Source organism: Meleagris gallopavo, chromosome 1 (assembly GCF_000146605.3).
Source record: "Meleagris gallopavo isolate NT-WF06-2002-E0010 breed Aviagen turkey brand Nicholas breeding stock chromosome 1, Turkey_5.1, whole genome shotgun sequence".
NCBI lineage: Eukaryota > Metazoa > Chordata > Aves > Galliformes > Phasianidae > Meleagris > Meleagris gallopavo.
The window spans coordinates 85,321,341-85,336,676 of NC_015011.2; the positions used below are offsets into that span (position 1 = coordinate 85,321,341).

Consider the following 15,336-nt stretch of genomic DNA (forward strand, 5'->3'; position numbering starts at 1 on the left):
AAACTTCAGGATTTTTCAGAATTATTTTTTTTCATATAATTAATCTCCTTGACCATGGGAAAGCTGTTCAAATAATCCAGTTAATAACAACAACAAACTCAAATACTAAGAGGCTACTTTGATAATTTTTCCACCCAAAAGGTCTCGGTCATATATGTATATTTTTATAATGAGGCAGATGTCAAAGAAACACTCGTGATCTTGTCCCTATCTAAGGGTTTTCCAGGACTTCCAGGCCAAGTACTACTATGTAATGCCATGCCAGACAAAATAAAATACAAGAAATAATGGATAATTGTTGTGTTGGTGAACTCATAATACTGTGCTTGGAAGCAGGTCAGAACAGTTTGGCAGCAAAGGCAATTCTGAAATGCGGTGAGAGTTATTTAGCAAGCACTGGTGCTAGCACAGCAACATTTGTATAGAAAGCTGATCTCCAAATGTAAAGACATTCTTTCCTAAAGAAAGGAGGTAAAACGAGCATCCAGTGCCTGTAAAATTATCTTCCTCTATATCTGACCAAATAATGCCTGGGCTTTACAGTAGAATTTTATTGAACACTGAGCACCAAGTTCATGTTTTTTAAGTATGTTTTGTTTACTTGGAGTTGCATAAAATACACAGTGTGATCAGAATATGATTGGTGCTTGTCTTCTGCTAACTTCTAAATGCCTGCTACATGTTTTTTGAATGAGATTGCTAGTTTGAAGTAGAGCCTTTTGCCAGAAAGATCTAAAAGTGACAGATTTAACTAATTCTTTCTTCACTATTTTTCTCGTTTCCTTCTTTTCTTTCCTGATTAACACTGAAATATTTTCTCCTCTGTTCATTTAAAACCTAGATTTCATCAAATACTTCCCAGCTGTCAAGTCCTGAGCCAGTAAAGCACTGTGGGAAGTCGGCACTCTTCCAGTTGGCAGAGGTAAAATTTATACCCATTAACAGCACAATGAGAAGATGTGTGGTTTTTCCCCCCCTCAGAATATGAGTTGTATAAGGCTTGCTCTAGCATTAAATTTAGTATTTCCAGAGGCATAACTCAGTAAATAATCAAACAGAAAGAGAGTTAGGCAGTTGTAGTGGGCCTGGGGAACCTAGTTCTTCTTCATGCACTTGTAAATGTGCATCATTTATTGGATACCGTACGGAAGTTTTATCTCTTTTCAGGAATACTAACCTTATTACTGTAATAAAAACTAACCCCAGGACAATAGCAAAGACAAGACAATTGCATTATTTTTAATGAAGAGGTGAATACTGGGATTCAAAATGTGAAGTTTTATTTTAGAGACTGGAAAGTGTATTGCTGAACTGGGGACCCAATAGTAAGAGAAGAAAAGTAAATTTTGAGATCATTCAGGAATCTGTATGCAGGCTTGGATGTTGAAGTAGTATGCTGAATTATGAAATAGACAGTTGTCAGTAGAAATCAAGAATACAAAGCAAGGTCTCCCAAGATCCTAGACCTCCTTTTGGAGGTCTCCTCTTTTACATGGATAAATCAAACTTTTGAGACTTGGCCTATAAATGTTAAAATTATATGCTGCAAATGAAAATTATATGCTGCTTTCCAAGTGAATAAGGGAGGTTCCTACCACCTTACTCATCTACTTTTTGTTGTTATTTTCAAAATGATTTCCTTCAATGAGGGAAGTGGTTCTTTGGATCTTTTCTGGCAGTATCCATGCATATGTTCTTCCTGCTGAGACTAATCCCTCTCAGAGGAAAAAAAGATTGGAAACACTGAAAGAAAACGCCATGCTTTGAGCCTGCATAGATGAGTATTTCATGCCTTGCAAGGATGGTAATGCTACTAGGAAGATTAACTTTGAGGACTTACACGAGTAGAAGAAAATTTACCTTACCCTAGCGGCAATCTCTGGCAGGAATACTGTTTGTTCATGTGTGCTGCAACATTATCAGCAGTGCCAATGCAAGGGTCATTACCCTTAGCTACCATCAGTGACTGCTGCAGCCCTGGGACAGAAAAAAGGCTCATAACACCAAATTGGAGATGCTAGAAGTTTCAGAGGTGTGCTTTGTTATGAGACAGAAGTACTGTTCTGTACAGGGCTGTTGAGTCCAGCCTGACTTTTGGAAGTCACCATTCAGAGTTGAGATGTGACTATGAAGACCCAAATTCAGGGAAATGCAGAAGCCTGTGCACAGTAGTGCAGGGTTAGTGCTGCATTTTGTGAAAGAAGTGAAGCTTGAGTGTGGCAGTGTGGCTTCAGCGAGTTGGGCAGGTTTCCACGGTCTCTGTCTCGACTACTGTACAGATGGATTCCTACAAGGCTAAGTAAATATACAGAATTAGTGTTAAAGGCTATGATTTGAAATGACAAAGGCATGCCAAGCACATCTTCCTTATTTCTAGTTCTTATAGTAAATTAGAACTGTTGATTTTGTTCATTTTTTTGTTTGTTGGTTGGTTTTTGGAGATATCTATGATGCTGGAATGTAATTGGACAAATAAAGTGAGATTCAGCTTAACTTTTCAGATAGCAATTTAGGACCTGGTTTGGAGTATCCCACATAAACTATGCTCACATCATCTCCAGGGCATCTTAAGTTTACGGGTTCATTTGGCAGACATTTGTGCTGTGCCGCTGTAACTCCAAACCACAGATGCTGTGCACTGGAGGGGGCTGGACTGCTGTCTGCATGCTGCTTCCATGGCAGAGATCCTGAGCGTGGGAGCCTGTCAGCTTCGGCATGCCACACTGCTCTGCTTCTCCTACCTCTCTCTTATGTGGATTCGCCAATTTTATCTTATTTATTCTCCACTCTGTGCCTTCATTTTCTGTATTTCACAGATGGTGATAAAATGTAAAAGCAGATGTAATACTTTCCTAAAGATTTCTAAGAATTTCAAAGCTCTAAAAACAGTTGGAGCAGCCATGCTGCAGGCTGAAGCCTGACAGGCTGCTACTAATCAGCTCTGCTAGGCCTTGTGCAGTGTCTGAATGCACATTTTGTCTTCAGCCTTCAGTGCACGGGGAAGGCAGGGGCTGGGTGCATGTCACTTCCAGGAGGCAAGGAGGCCTCTCCTGTTCTTCCGGGTGCTTGCAGCACTAACAATGCCTGGCTGTAAGCAGCAATCAGAGACTTGTGCTGGAATCATCATAATTTGGGAGGCATAGAGATAGCATTCTTAACTTTTTTTGTTCTTTCCTGTATGGCAGTGATGAGTATGATTTCTGCAAAGCAGGTTTTTGGGCCCGTGTTGGTTGGAAACAGTAAAAACTGAACTGATAGAGGTACTGGAATGAAAGCAAATACATTTGCTTTTGTTCCTCAGTTCCTAGAATTCAAGTTCTTTCCAAGGGAGCAATTGTAAGAAACCTGCAAGCCTGATCAAAGATTTTAGAACATATCCTTAACAGTAATTATTTTCTTCTTCATACTGATGTTCTGAGACTGATGCTTTGATAAATTCAGAAAATTATTTCTTTATGTCTAGCTGAAAACTGTTGCAAAACACTAACATGCTGAAGTAGAACACAATCTCATAGAAGAAAAAAGTTTATTTGAGAATAACTGGATATCTGCTTACCAAACAGTTTCCCATATGCTGAAGAGTAATCATGAAAGGTTATCAAAGGCTTGAGAGCTCCTACATGACTTTGGTTTCATAGCAAATCTGTTATATGAATCCTGAAGGACACTACGAGGCAGTGCCATGTCCTGACAGAACTAAGCTTCTTAAACTGTGACAGTGAAAGGAATTAGCAAACCAATGTCTAACAAAGCTTTCAGAAGCATCAACTGGATCGTGTGCTGGTATAGGTTGATGCAGTGCCCTAACAGAGCCTCTGGAGTCTACTTACACCTGAGAAAGTATGTGCTTCAGTTCATCCTCCAGAGAGAATCCTGTCAAGAAGATCCCCAAGTCTTGAAATAGCTTGGTGTTTTCTACTGGTGCAGTGAAGTAGTGAGGTTTTATTTGTAACAGCACACACATGTCTATGCTTCTTTTTGATATGCTTATGTAATCTTATGAATGCATTTTGTCAAGAGGAAGGAAATAATCCTTTCAAATGATATGTGATAAACATAGAAGAATTATTCTGGTGAAATAATGTTTTTCTTTATTTTTCTCCTTTGTTTCTTTTTTAGATTTCTTCAAGTACATCCCATTCAGGTCCTGATTTAACAAAGCAGTGTGGAACATCAGCATTATTTCAACTGGCAGAGGTAGTATTAAAGTACTGATGACTAATTACTACAGGTGCAGTGGGACAGAGAAGTTAATGATGTTGATTGCCCAAGTCTGGAAGGCAGTACATTGCCACAGTTATAATTACACTAGTTTATAGAAGTTTTTATAGCTTGGGTGTAAAATGCTAAAATTACTCCAGATAAGCAATCAATTTGGAGACTTCTAGGTGTCCATGTTGCAGTTGATGAGAAGTACCAATCCCTGATAGAGGTTATCCAATCTCCATTTGAATCGCTTCAATCCCTAGTTTTAGTAATTAGGGTTTTGACTAGATTGGTTTGGTTGGTGGGGTATCAGAATGGAGTTCAAAGGAAGGGCTGGGTGGGTCTGTTGTTCAAATTGCATTGTCATTACAAATACCTGTTAGAAGGCATTAGCCACTTTTGTTATTTTTTGCCTTTCATACATACTACTGGAAGAATGAGCAGGTCAATAACTTCTCTAGAAGCACTGTTATAATTCTCCATCTAAGACCAGTTAAAACCAATGCCTTCTTACAGGAATGTTGTATTTCTTTTGTTTCTAAGCTTTTTTTTTTTTTTGGTAGATTTTCCTAATCTTAAAGACTGAATTGTGAGTTTATTTAGATCTTACAAAACAAAAAACACTTTTTTGTAGCTACATATATAGCCTTCTGTACTATTGGTTGCTGCAGGAGAAGCAAAGGTAGAAAAAAAATCCTTTGGTGAGAGAGTGTGTTTAATTGACAAAGTATCATTAATGTTCAATGAGTTGCATTTGTAAGATTGATCTTTGGCTTCTGGAAATCACAGACTGGGTTTACATCATAGTGTAGTGAAGCCACAGAGGTACACTGGTGCCAGAGCCCAGCTCAGCAAAGTTTTATGTACAATCCAACCTGCTTATGAACAGACACTGAGCTGCTAAAGCTTCAGTGTTTCTAAAGGTTAGCCTAGTTTGCCTTGTGCCACATCTACCCAATATGATACAGAAGGAATTTTGGAAACTTACTTCAGAGTCCTATCATTGCTGTTGTAAGTGATCTTTTTACTTTGCAAAAATTTGAGAAATCTAAAATCGATCCAAGGAAAACCCAGTGACTTGCAGAGTATGTCCATTCTGACCACATGGCCTGTGGGCTGAGCTACAGGATAGAGACACTGATGTCTGGTTCAAAGCAAGTCTCTGCCATCTCATTTCACTCCATGTGGCTGTTCAATTGACAGTTGTTTCAGAAACAAAATAGAACTTGGAATTCAGCTTAGGAAGCCATAAGACAGACTAAGAAGAAAGCCTGCCTTCCCATGGACAACTGCTTGACACTGGAAAGTACTAGCCTCTGTAGCAGTGTCAGCATGACTTACAAATGATCCAAAACTGAGTGCATCTTCCAAGTAATTGCTGAAGGAACATGGCAGTTTGAGAGACCTTGTTATAGCTCTTATTTTGAATGTCACTATTCTTCAGACAGAATGAGCTGTTTTGGTTTCCATTAACATTATCTCCAGGAGGAGATAACCATGGCAACTACTACTGCTTTGCAGTTCTTTGCAGGATAGGGCTGTGACATTAGAATAAAGATTTGGAAGGCTTTTATAGTATCTTCCAAATTATTTTGCACTTTGAAATAAAGGAAAATGATTGCTGAGATTTGGTCAGTTTTTTTATTCACTTTTGGAAGCCATTTGGAAATTGGAGGAGAGAATTGTTTGTGGAGATATTTGGAAACTGCGAGGGGTATGGATTTGAGATTCCATGTAGCTTGACTGTAGTGATAGTGAGATACTGTATTGTTCTATTGCACTTGAGATATTCTGAAAAATCAGTCTAGCAATGTCTTTCCAGGATATATAAAAGACACTTGAAGAATCATGGAAACACAACTTAGAATATTATTTTTTTTGTAGGTTTTTTTTGTTGTTGTTATTGTCTTTTACAGCAATAGAATCCACTACTCTTATTTCATCTGCTACATTAGAACTTCAGCATTTTTTTAATATTGTTCTTCAGCATACTTTGCTTTCATAAATTAGGATCCTAGAGAGATTTCCCATGTAGCATTCCTGTTAATACAGGTAAGTAATGTTAACAGTTGATATTTATTTCATAGTAACTATTTTTAACTCGCTTTAGATGTGCCTTGCTTCGGAAGGGGTAAAAGTGAAAGAACCTGGGAAAATAAAAGTGGAAGTATCAGAAGATGTGACAAGGGAAGTTCCAGAAATGGAAGTGGAAGAACTGGAGAAGACAACAATAAAAGACTCCTGTACAAGAAAAATGGAACAATCAGAGACATTGCAAAACTGGGATGAGACAAAAGCTGAGGAATTAGAAACTGTAAAATGCAGTGATTTTACTAGTCTTCTAAAGGATAGCAATCCTTTTGAGAGAAATGATAACACAAAGGATTACATGTGCCGTTCTCCAGAGCTTTCATTAGCTGAAATGAGTATCCTTGGGCTAGGCAAGCCAGAAAAGTTGAAGAAGAAGAAGAAGAAAAATAAGTTGGACCGGCACACAAATGAAAAATCCACCCCTAAAAAGCCTTGTAAAAAGAGGCAGTCCTCCGAGTCGGACATTGAGAGTGTAATGTATACAATTGAAGCTGTTGCAAAAGGAGATTGGGGTGCTGAGAGACTTGAAGAAACTCCACGCAAAAAAGCCCGCCCATCCTCAAATGTGAAGGGAAGCATGTTGGATACAAAATCACCAAAGAAAAAAGTGAAATCTAAAGAGAAGAAGACATCAAAGGAGAAACCCATGGAGACCACCAAAGAATCGAAGCCTCCTGATTTCCTTAGTATTACAGCCAACAAGGAAGTACCCTGTGAGGCTTCTGATAGCATTAAAGTGGAACCACTGACCCCAACAGAGGAGGTGGTGCCCCAGAGCTTACCAGAACAGGTCAAAACTGAGGACAGTGACTGTGTTAAAAAAATAGAAACCTGTGGCTCCAGGAAATCAGAGAGATCTTGCAAAGGTGCTCTTTATAAAACTCTGGTGTCAGAGGGCATGCTTACGTCTCTGCGTGCTAACGTGGACAGAGGTGGGTGGTTTTGACTGCTTCATTTACAGCATGAACCACACAAGTCTACCATGGTGTGGGAGGAAGAGCAATGGTTTATGTTAAACTGGTGTTTAAGAAGTGTGTGATGGGGTTTCTGTGTCGGATTGCCTGAAATACTGGGCTTGGGGGCTCCTTGGTCCAGGGCAGGTCATCTTGAGTCCTGCAGTCTGCATTCCTACTTATCTGTGCCTCTTTGGTTTTGTCTTTCGTGATATGAGATTTAGCTTTTTGACTGAAGGCTTGTCCAGTTGATTCATCAGCCTGCTGATAGTAGTCTGTAGGACCTGTGGTGCATATAACCCTGAACAATTGCTTTCCGTGTAAACATCTCTTGAAACTGTGGCTCTGAGCACAGTTACCCATCCTACAAAAGGCAGAAATGTTGTGCTTTCCCTTTGGTTGTTAGTTTTGCTGTAGGTGGTGAACAGGAAAACTTTGCCTTGTGGAAGGATACATTTGAGACTGAAAGCTTCCAGAAATTTTCATGAGATATACTGAAATGTATTTTTCCAAGTAGTAGATTTAAATGGGTAATTATTCAAAGTGGAAATGAAAAAAAAATGCTTGTAATTTAGGTAAGTTTGTTACTGTAAATCTACTCATTTCTTTGTCTTCCTTCATACCTCAGAGAATCCTGATTTTGAAGGTAGTATATATGTAAAGGAGGGGGGGAAGTTGCCAACAAGTTGATTATCTTGTTCAGGCAGGGGAAAAAGGATTGTTTTGCAACTCCTTCAGAAAGGTCAGACATCATAAATTGCATTGATGAATGGATATGCAAGTTCCTTCTGAGCCCACCTTAGCACATTTTTCTAAGATGAGAAACGATTTTCTGCCCTCATCCCAGGAAAAAGAAGCTCAGGAAAAGGCAACTCCTCAGATCATGAAGGATGCTGGAATGAAGAAAACTGGGCTTTTTCTCAAAGTGGGACAAGCGGGAACAAAAAACTGAAAAGGCCTAAGCCAAAGGAAGAATTTGTTTTTGGGTAAGTTGCAGTTTAACACTGTTCAAAGTTTTAACAAGGTCAGCCTGGTATCTTAAGAGTGAATCTCCCCCATAGCAGTTAGTGAATATCTAACACTCAAACATTTTAAACTACATAATCAGAATTAGATAGAATTCTTGAAAATTGCCAACCCTGTTTGGTTGAGTTATACTCTAGGTTCCTGCTGGTTATATATCCCAAAGTAGTTTCTCTGAGATCTTTCCTGGTTTGCACAAATGTAAACAAATTTGAATGACATTATTTGCTCACTTGCTTATGAAAAAAAACAACAAAATACAATATTTACCTGCTCAAGAGATGAAGAGGGTTAATGATATTTTCAAAGCACTTTACAAACGGTATTTGAAGATTTGTGTAGGTGTTCAAGCAGCAAAAACAGAATTAGACTAGGAAAAAAGAGATTTCTTTGCCCACTTGAAATTGCTGACAGAAGAAAACTAAGTACCATTCTAATATTTGCAAATAATTATGATAAATACACCATTTTGCCTCCACGGAGGCAAAATGTATATACAGTAAAGGAATTAAGTATACCAGAAGAATAATTAATGATTTCAAATGCATTGAAATTTAGTACAGCTGCATAGAATTAATCTCCAACTATTTGAATAATAATTTTTGTAAGAGTACTAACAGACTTATTTAACTGCAGGCGTAGCTGTTAAATTTGTTTGGCCATTCATACTAACTTGCATATTCTTGAAGACTTTCAATTATCTGAATTCAAAGGGTGAAAATGAATTTAAAAAGGTAGATTTTCCATGCTTCATGCTTAAAACTATAATGTGTTTCTTTTCTGCCAGCCTTTTTTATGCCCTTTTTATAGCCTGGTCTATAGGAAATATAGCTGCAGCACACTCTACAGCAAAGATATTAAAATGATGAAAGTCTCCAAGCATTCTCTTGTTTAGAGCAAAACTAGTGGTACATCTTGTATTTCTAGTGCAGTGCATATAAACTTTGTAATTATCCAGATTTTAAATAGAAAATTGGGAAACTCTTAAGTCACCTTATGGCATGAAAACCAAATGCATCTCCTAGCTAAAAAAATACTGTAGTTTCAAATAACTTATTCAAGGTTTTATGAAAACTATGTACCAATTCATTTGACAGATACTGTTCTACCATAGTTACTGGCTGGGTGGGAAAAATACATATTTACAGATGTTGCTTCCTGATTTAGCCATGCCATTAATGAATATTGTTCAGTGAGCTCTGTAAAGGCAGAATTTGTGGAGCCAAAGTGCTGAAGAAGGTATTGATTGTCCTTGTTCCTTACTCTGCCTGATCTTCTGTCTACTCAAAGAGCTGTTTTTACTTTTACCCACTCTTCTTAAACCTTTTCGCTCCCTTCATCATCACTTTTCAGCATTAGGGCATCTGTCTGCTGGGTCCTCACCACTTGCTGCCATTGGAATTGCTCCTTTCTCCCCTTACTTTCCTGTGTCCTCTTAGCTTCTTCTCCATTGGTAGCTACCTACGTTTGCCCTGGTGATGCATGCCAGGTGTGCTTTGTCCATGAACAGCTGAGTAGAGGTCAAACAAAGGATCATTCTGTGTACCAAAGCTTTCAGAATGCAATTGGATTTACATCATGTTTCAAGAAAAATAGAATTAATGTTTCTTGAGGCACTTCCAAGTGTATAGAGTCTGATGGCCATCTCTTTCAACAGTCACAGAATCACAGTCATGCCAATATCTATTGAGTTTTAGTTTTCCATAGCAAGTAGCACTTAAGATTTAGTAGAAAATGATACTATTCCCTTGTCATGGGCAGTCCTATTTATAATCTGCCTATCACTGTGAATTGCCTTTTATTAAAACATTCTTGCTTCTGCTGGTCCTGCTTGGTTGCAGGTGTTTGTTGACAAGTAGGGCTTACACAAGATAGCACTGTCACTACAGCCAGAAAGGCCATGCCATACCAACCAGTTCAAGTGTTTTGTTTTCATCTGGCTATTGCAAACAATATTTTATCTGTGTTTCTTGTGTTATAAGTAAAGCATATTTCAGTCATTCAGGTCTGGCTGACCTATGAGAAATGTAGCGTTACTGAAGCTATGAGCTTATTGTATTTCTCATCTCCCAACAAATACAATAAGAAGAGAGGAAATATAATCCCCCAGAAGAAATACAAGGCTAATTGTAATCCTGAAGCACAGCATTCTATAATTATTTATTTCCCCAAAAGATTGGATGACTTGCCATTTTTTTTTAAGATAGCGTGACATTTTTGCTCTAGTTTGAATTGTTATTTCCATTCCAGTGTGATGTGACTTCTTTATGTGAAATTGTCCAGATTGTTTATCTATTGGTTTTGCCTTTTTTCATTCCCCTCATAGAACAGACAAATCTAATTTACAGATCTGTGCAGCTAAGTGTCACCAGCATGACACTGATTTTTATTTTTACATTATTTGCATATATTAAAACTTACTTTGTACTCAATTACAAATGCAGAAGCTGGATTGTATGTACTCATCCCAAAGTTGGATTAATATATTATAGTTTGCTTTTTACAGCATGTATGCATCTTTTCCTTCTCAATATATATACATGTGTATGTGTGTACGCACTCGTATTCATAACATATTTTTTTATCCAGAAATGCAGTTACATTTAATTTGATTGGTTTTGTTTCCCCTTTAGCTTAGCAAAGTTGGAAGAAGAATTTGAAAAGAAATTCAACAGCCTCCCTCAATACAGTCCTATTACCTTTGACAGGAAAAATTCATCTGTTCCAAGGAAAAAGAGAAAGGTTGGAAGCAGCTCATCTGAACAACCAAAATCCAACAAAGGTAAATTAGTGTGCACTACGTTCTTAATAACAACACTTTGACAAGCTCAGAGATTTGTCTTCTTACCTTACTGTTATACATGTGGAAAGTGTGTAGTCAAAACATTTTTCTAGCACTGAAGCTACTTGGTTCTCACATGGATTAAATACTAAGATGTAGTCTTAAATTCTGATTTACATGCTGAGTAGAGCTTGTTGGAGCTTGTACACAAAATAATTTCCTCATAGCAAACAAATTTAACAAAAATGGGAATATTTGTTAGAAAAGTGGATTTGTCAGGTTTTCTTGGGGGAAAATAGGGAGAAAATGGCAGAACATCAAGAAGTTATTTTGAAGTTTTTTTAGAGAATAGTTCTAGGCAGTTTTGCATTTAAGAGTGCTTTTAGGCTCTATAAACTAAAACATAGGATACCAGAAGTGTCTGAATGAAATGTGATTTTTTTTTTCCCCCTCGGGATTAATTAATTCTCCATTGTCAGTTTGTTCTGATAAAAATGGTTTGCTTCTGCTCAGCTCCATTGCTGAGGGTTATAAAGGAAGAAAAACTCATGACACATCAGGCCTTTTTATTTACAGACAACCTGTGTAACAAAGGTAGTAGAGAAGCAAATATATGTTACAGAAGATGCTTTTTCGACTCCGGCATCACAAAATCATGTTCTGCTACTATGCTAGTATCATAAACTGGCTGATTTTCAAATCCAGTATATTAGCCAGGCAACCCTGGATTAGATCTTTGCTTTTTGAATGCTTCAAAAATAATTACATTAGAATATGCAAGATTGAGCAGCTGTTCCTTTCTAGCACATGTCAATTTTGGTATTGACTTTCGTATATATATAATTAGATATGGAACAGTCAGACTTTTGCAGATTTAGATTTGTGCTAGTACCAACTGAGTTCTGTCTTTTTTTTTTTAATGGGATATATTTGACAGAACCTCCTTAATATGCACGGATGATTTTTTATTATTATTTTTTACAGTATGTTAATACAATGGTCTGTTATGCAACATCTTTTGTGAACAAGATATATATTTTAGCCATGTCTCAAAGGAAGGTCAGAAGCATAACTGCAAGCAGGTCACAACCCTGATACAAGTAGTTTTGGCACAGCCCTGAGGAGGAGGCTGTGGAGCATTTGCCTGTAGCTATCAATAAGGGCTCATAAAGCTAAACCAACTGATTCTGTGCTGAAGCAGATGGCCAGCAGTCATATGAGCTCTTCCACCAACTGAGCTGTGGGGTTGCAACAAGCAGCGCCAGGGGCAGGAATATCTGATGGTGACACCAGTGTTTATGCAGTGAACATATAACCATAACCCTGAAATAAATCCAGGCTGAGATATCACTATCTGTTCCCAATTGCAGTGAATGCTGAATTCACAACAGCTAGCTGAGAGAGCTGGCAGCTTGCATCAGTCATTCCAGCTCCCTGGAGAGTGAGGCTCAGCTCTCAAAAGCTAATTGAAAAACTTCCCACCTTTTTTTTTTTTCTCTTTTGGAAAAGAAAAATAAAAATTGCTAAAATTATAGGCATTCCATGATAGTGGGTTGATTTTTAATTTGTTTTCTTCCAGACTTTTTAGAATTCTTAAAATTAGCATGCAAGCTGTGTATTTGAACAAAACTGCACGCAACCAAGCTTACTAGATCTATAGGGAAACAGTTCCAGCTGTGCCAAACACCCATTAAGCTGAATTCCCAAATTAATTTGTTGTCTTCTGACAGACTGTTCGCCCTAGACATGCTGTTGGCTTGCTTACAAACTGTTAGTCCAAAGACACCTAGAGAATTCTGGCCTCCAGTGGTGTTATGCATACAGGTCTACAAACTGGGCTTCTGCTAAAGGGAAGCATGGGAAGCAGACATGTTGTGCAAAATGATGGAGACTGCTTTGGAATGGTTCTGAGTTTTTTGAATTACCATGTTTATACCATTAGAATTCAGCAAAAGCAGAAGTAGCATTTTTTTTCTTGCAGTGTGATGAGCATGAACTGTTAACAGGCAGTACAACTCTATGGATGTGGTTCTGTGTTCAGACATAGGAGACCTTAACTTTGCTGTGCTCTGTCTTGTCCTCTTGTGTGGAGTTGTCTCTGCAGCTTATGCTTTCTTGGAATTGTTTCTGGTGTAAAGACTTTTGAAAAGGCATCCATTACAAATGGTGCCTACTAGTGGCTGAGACCTCCTATGTGTGTACTTTTCCAACAATATATAATGATCATTAAGAGTAGGTTTAGCAAGCGCTCTTTAAAATTGAGCCCAACTTTTCCTGAATGAGCATCTGCAGAATGATAAACTTCCCATGCGTTTTCAGTCTTCAGATAAGTATATTTTCTGCAGACTTTGGATTAGTGCTTACTAAATCTGGAAAGTAGATCGGAGTGATGCACGCTGAAACTTCCACAGGATGCTTGGAAAATAAAAATAGAGGATTTTTTTTTGGTTCGGAGGTGGGATGTTTGTTTCATAACTAGGTTTCTATGCCTTAAAGCAAAACAAAAAAACATATTCTACCCTGCCTGACAAGGGTGCCACATTTGATTTTCTGTCAAATATGATTAAACTATAGTTACAGGAAGCTAAATAAGGAGATAAGCCTGGTTTGTTGCCTGACCCAAACAGACAGGATTGTCAGGACATTTTTTTACTCTAAAGTAGAAAATCAGTAGATCAGTGTCCACTGAATTCTTCCATTATCTTGTCGTGCCCAGTCCTCAATTCAGGTAGTTCTTTCAATATAAAAACACTTACAGAACCCTGTGACGTAACTGTTTTAAATCCATGTGTAAAGTGAGAGCTGAATTTTCTTAAATTAAAGAGGTTTTTTTTTTCCCCAGAAGTTTCTAATTTGTCCAAATTCTGCTCCCATCATGTTAGCAGGAATCTTCAGTAGGAGTAGAACTGAACAAGCCACAACCTTTCTGCAAATCCCACTCCAATTCTGTGATACCAGGGTTGTGCACCTACTATGGTAATGTAATAAAATGGCTGAAAAATACAGCCATCCTGAATTTGTACAGATGGCCTGCTCCAACATTCGCTGGATCTGTGACTGATTTTATTTTTCTTCTTTCCAATGGCATCTGTGCCAAAACATCCTACCGCACAGAAGCCATCAGTCTACAGTGAGTCACTAATACACTTATTTGCAAAAATGAGCAGCAGGCATAGTCATTATTTCTGTGGTGTGCTGTGAAGAAATGCTCGCTTACACACTAAGCACTTCACTAAAGCTCTTGTTTTGGGAAGGCGAGTAGAGGAAAGCATATTATACTGTTATTTATGAAAGGAATTTTCTGCATTTTTATTTTTTTTATGGACTCTAGGACTAGATATAAAGCATCAATTTAAAATAACTTCTCTGTGGCATTCCTTTCAGCCTTAGCTTGGGATTTTAGGGACTCAGTTTTGAGCATTATGATGTCTGGAGATGACATGCTGTAAAATTTCAAAGGTAAAACACGACGTTGTTCTCCTGAGAGATTTCGAAATGCAGAGATTACTATTTGGTGAGCTCAGTTCTTCTGGGAGCTGTGCAGAATGTGGGAGTTACACCAGCCCAGCGGCCTCATAGGATGAGGCAAGGACCTCAGCAGGAGGTTGGTCTTTTTGTCTCTCCAGCTGAGATCTGCATTTGGCAGTTCATTGATTCGTTTCTTAATCTAAGGAAAGGATTGGATGTGGCAGTTTTCAAAGAACTGAACAGTCTATTAAGCAATTGCTAGACAATTTGTACATGTAAATGTGGAAGTAACTGCAGACATTGTCTCACAAGAAAAAGGCTAAAGGGGTAGGATATTGGAAATTTCTTTATAAGATGTCTTCTTGTTTCATCCCAATGAGGTCAATGTTTTGAATTTTCCAAATGGGAACAGAATGCCATATGCAAGTGTCATGTGTTGCAAAATGCCCTTCATGTTGCAGGTGTAAGCTTATCAGAAATGTTCCTTGGATAGTAGAGGAGAAATTAAAGATAGTTTTCCTTCTTCATGAAATGACTGTTATTTTCTAGAGAGTTTTTAATCTCGTTTATGCTCCTTAGTTGCTGTCAGTCTATGGAATTGGTTTAAGCGGATTTTAAGAGTGCAGGCTGAGCTATAGAAGTGGAGACTAATGTGATACTATGGAAAGTGTTGCCAGTACCAAACACCTGCAAAAATAAAAAACAAACCGAAGAAACACAACTGTAGTAACAGAAATGTCCTGAGAGTCCTCTCTTGCATATCTGGTGGAACGAACTGTCAGAAGGATTTGTCTTTCATTCATTTCATTTGAA

The 15,336-nt window shown here is 38.0% G+C and overlaps 1 protein-coding gene across 11 annotated transcripts in view; it reads left to right on the plus strand.

Moving 5' to 3' along the window:
* The window catches only part of BBX (BBX high mobility group box domain containing), a 122,359-nt gene that overhangs the window by 91,626 nt on the left and 15,397 nt on the right, over nt 1-15,336 (plus strand). For 8 of the 11 annotated variants that reach the window (XM_010720559.3, XM_010720585.3, XM_019619497.2 and 5 more), the window contains 5 exons: nt 842-922; nt 4,120-4,197; nt 6,317-7,229; nt 8,098-8,236; nt 10,907-11,055. In XM_010720559.3, the coding sequence (XP_010718861.2) occupies nt 842-922; nt 4,120-4,197; nt 6,317-7,229; nt 8,098-8,236; nt 10,907-11,055 (1,360 nt within the window). The remainder of the gene's footprint in view (nt 1-841; nt 923-4,119; nt 4,198-6,316; nt 7,230-8,097; nt 8,237-10,906; nt 11,056-15,336) is intronic. The other 3 variants (XM_010720568.3, XM_019619502.2, XM_010720577.3) reach the window with 2 other exon arrangements.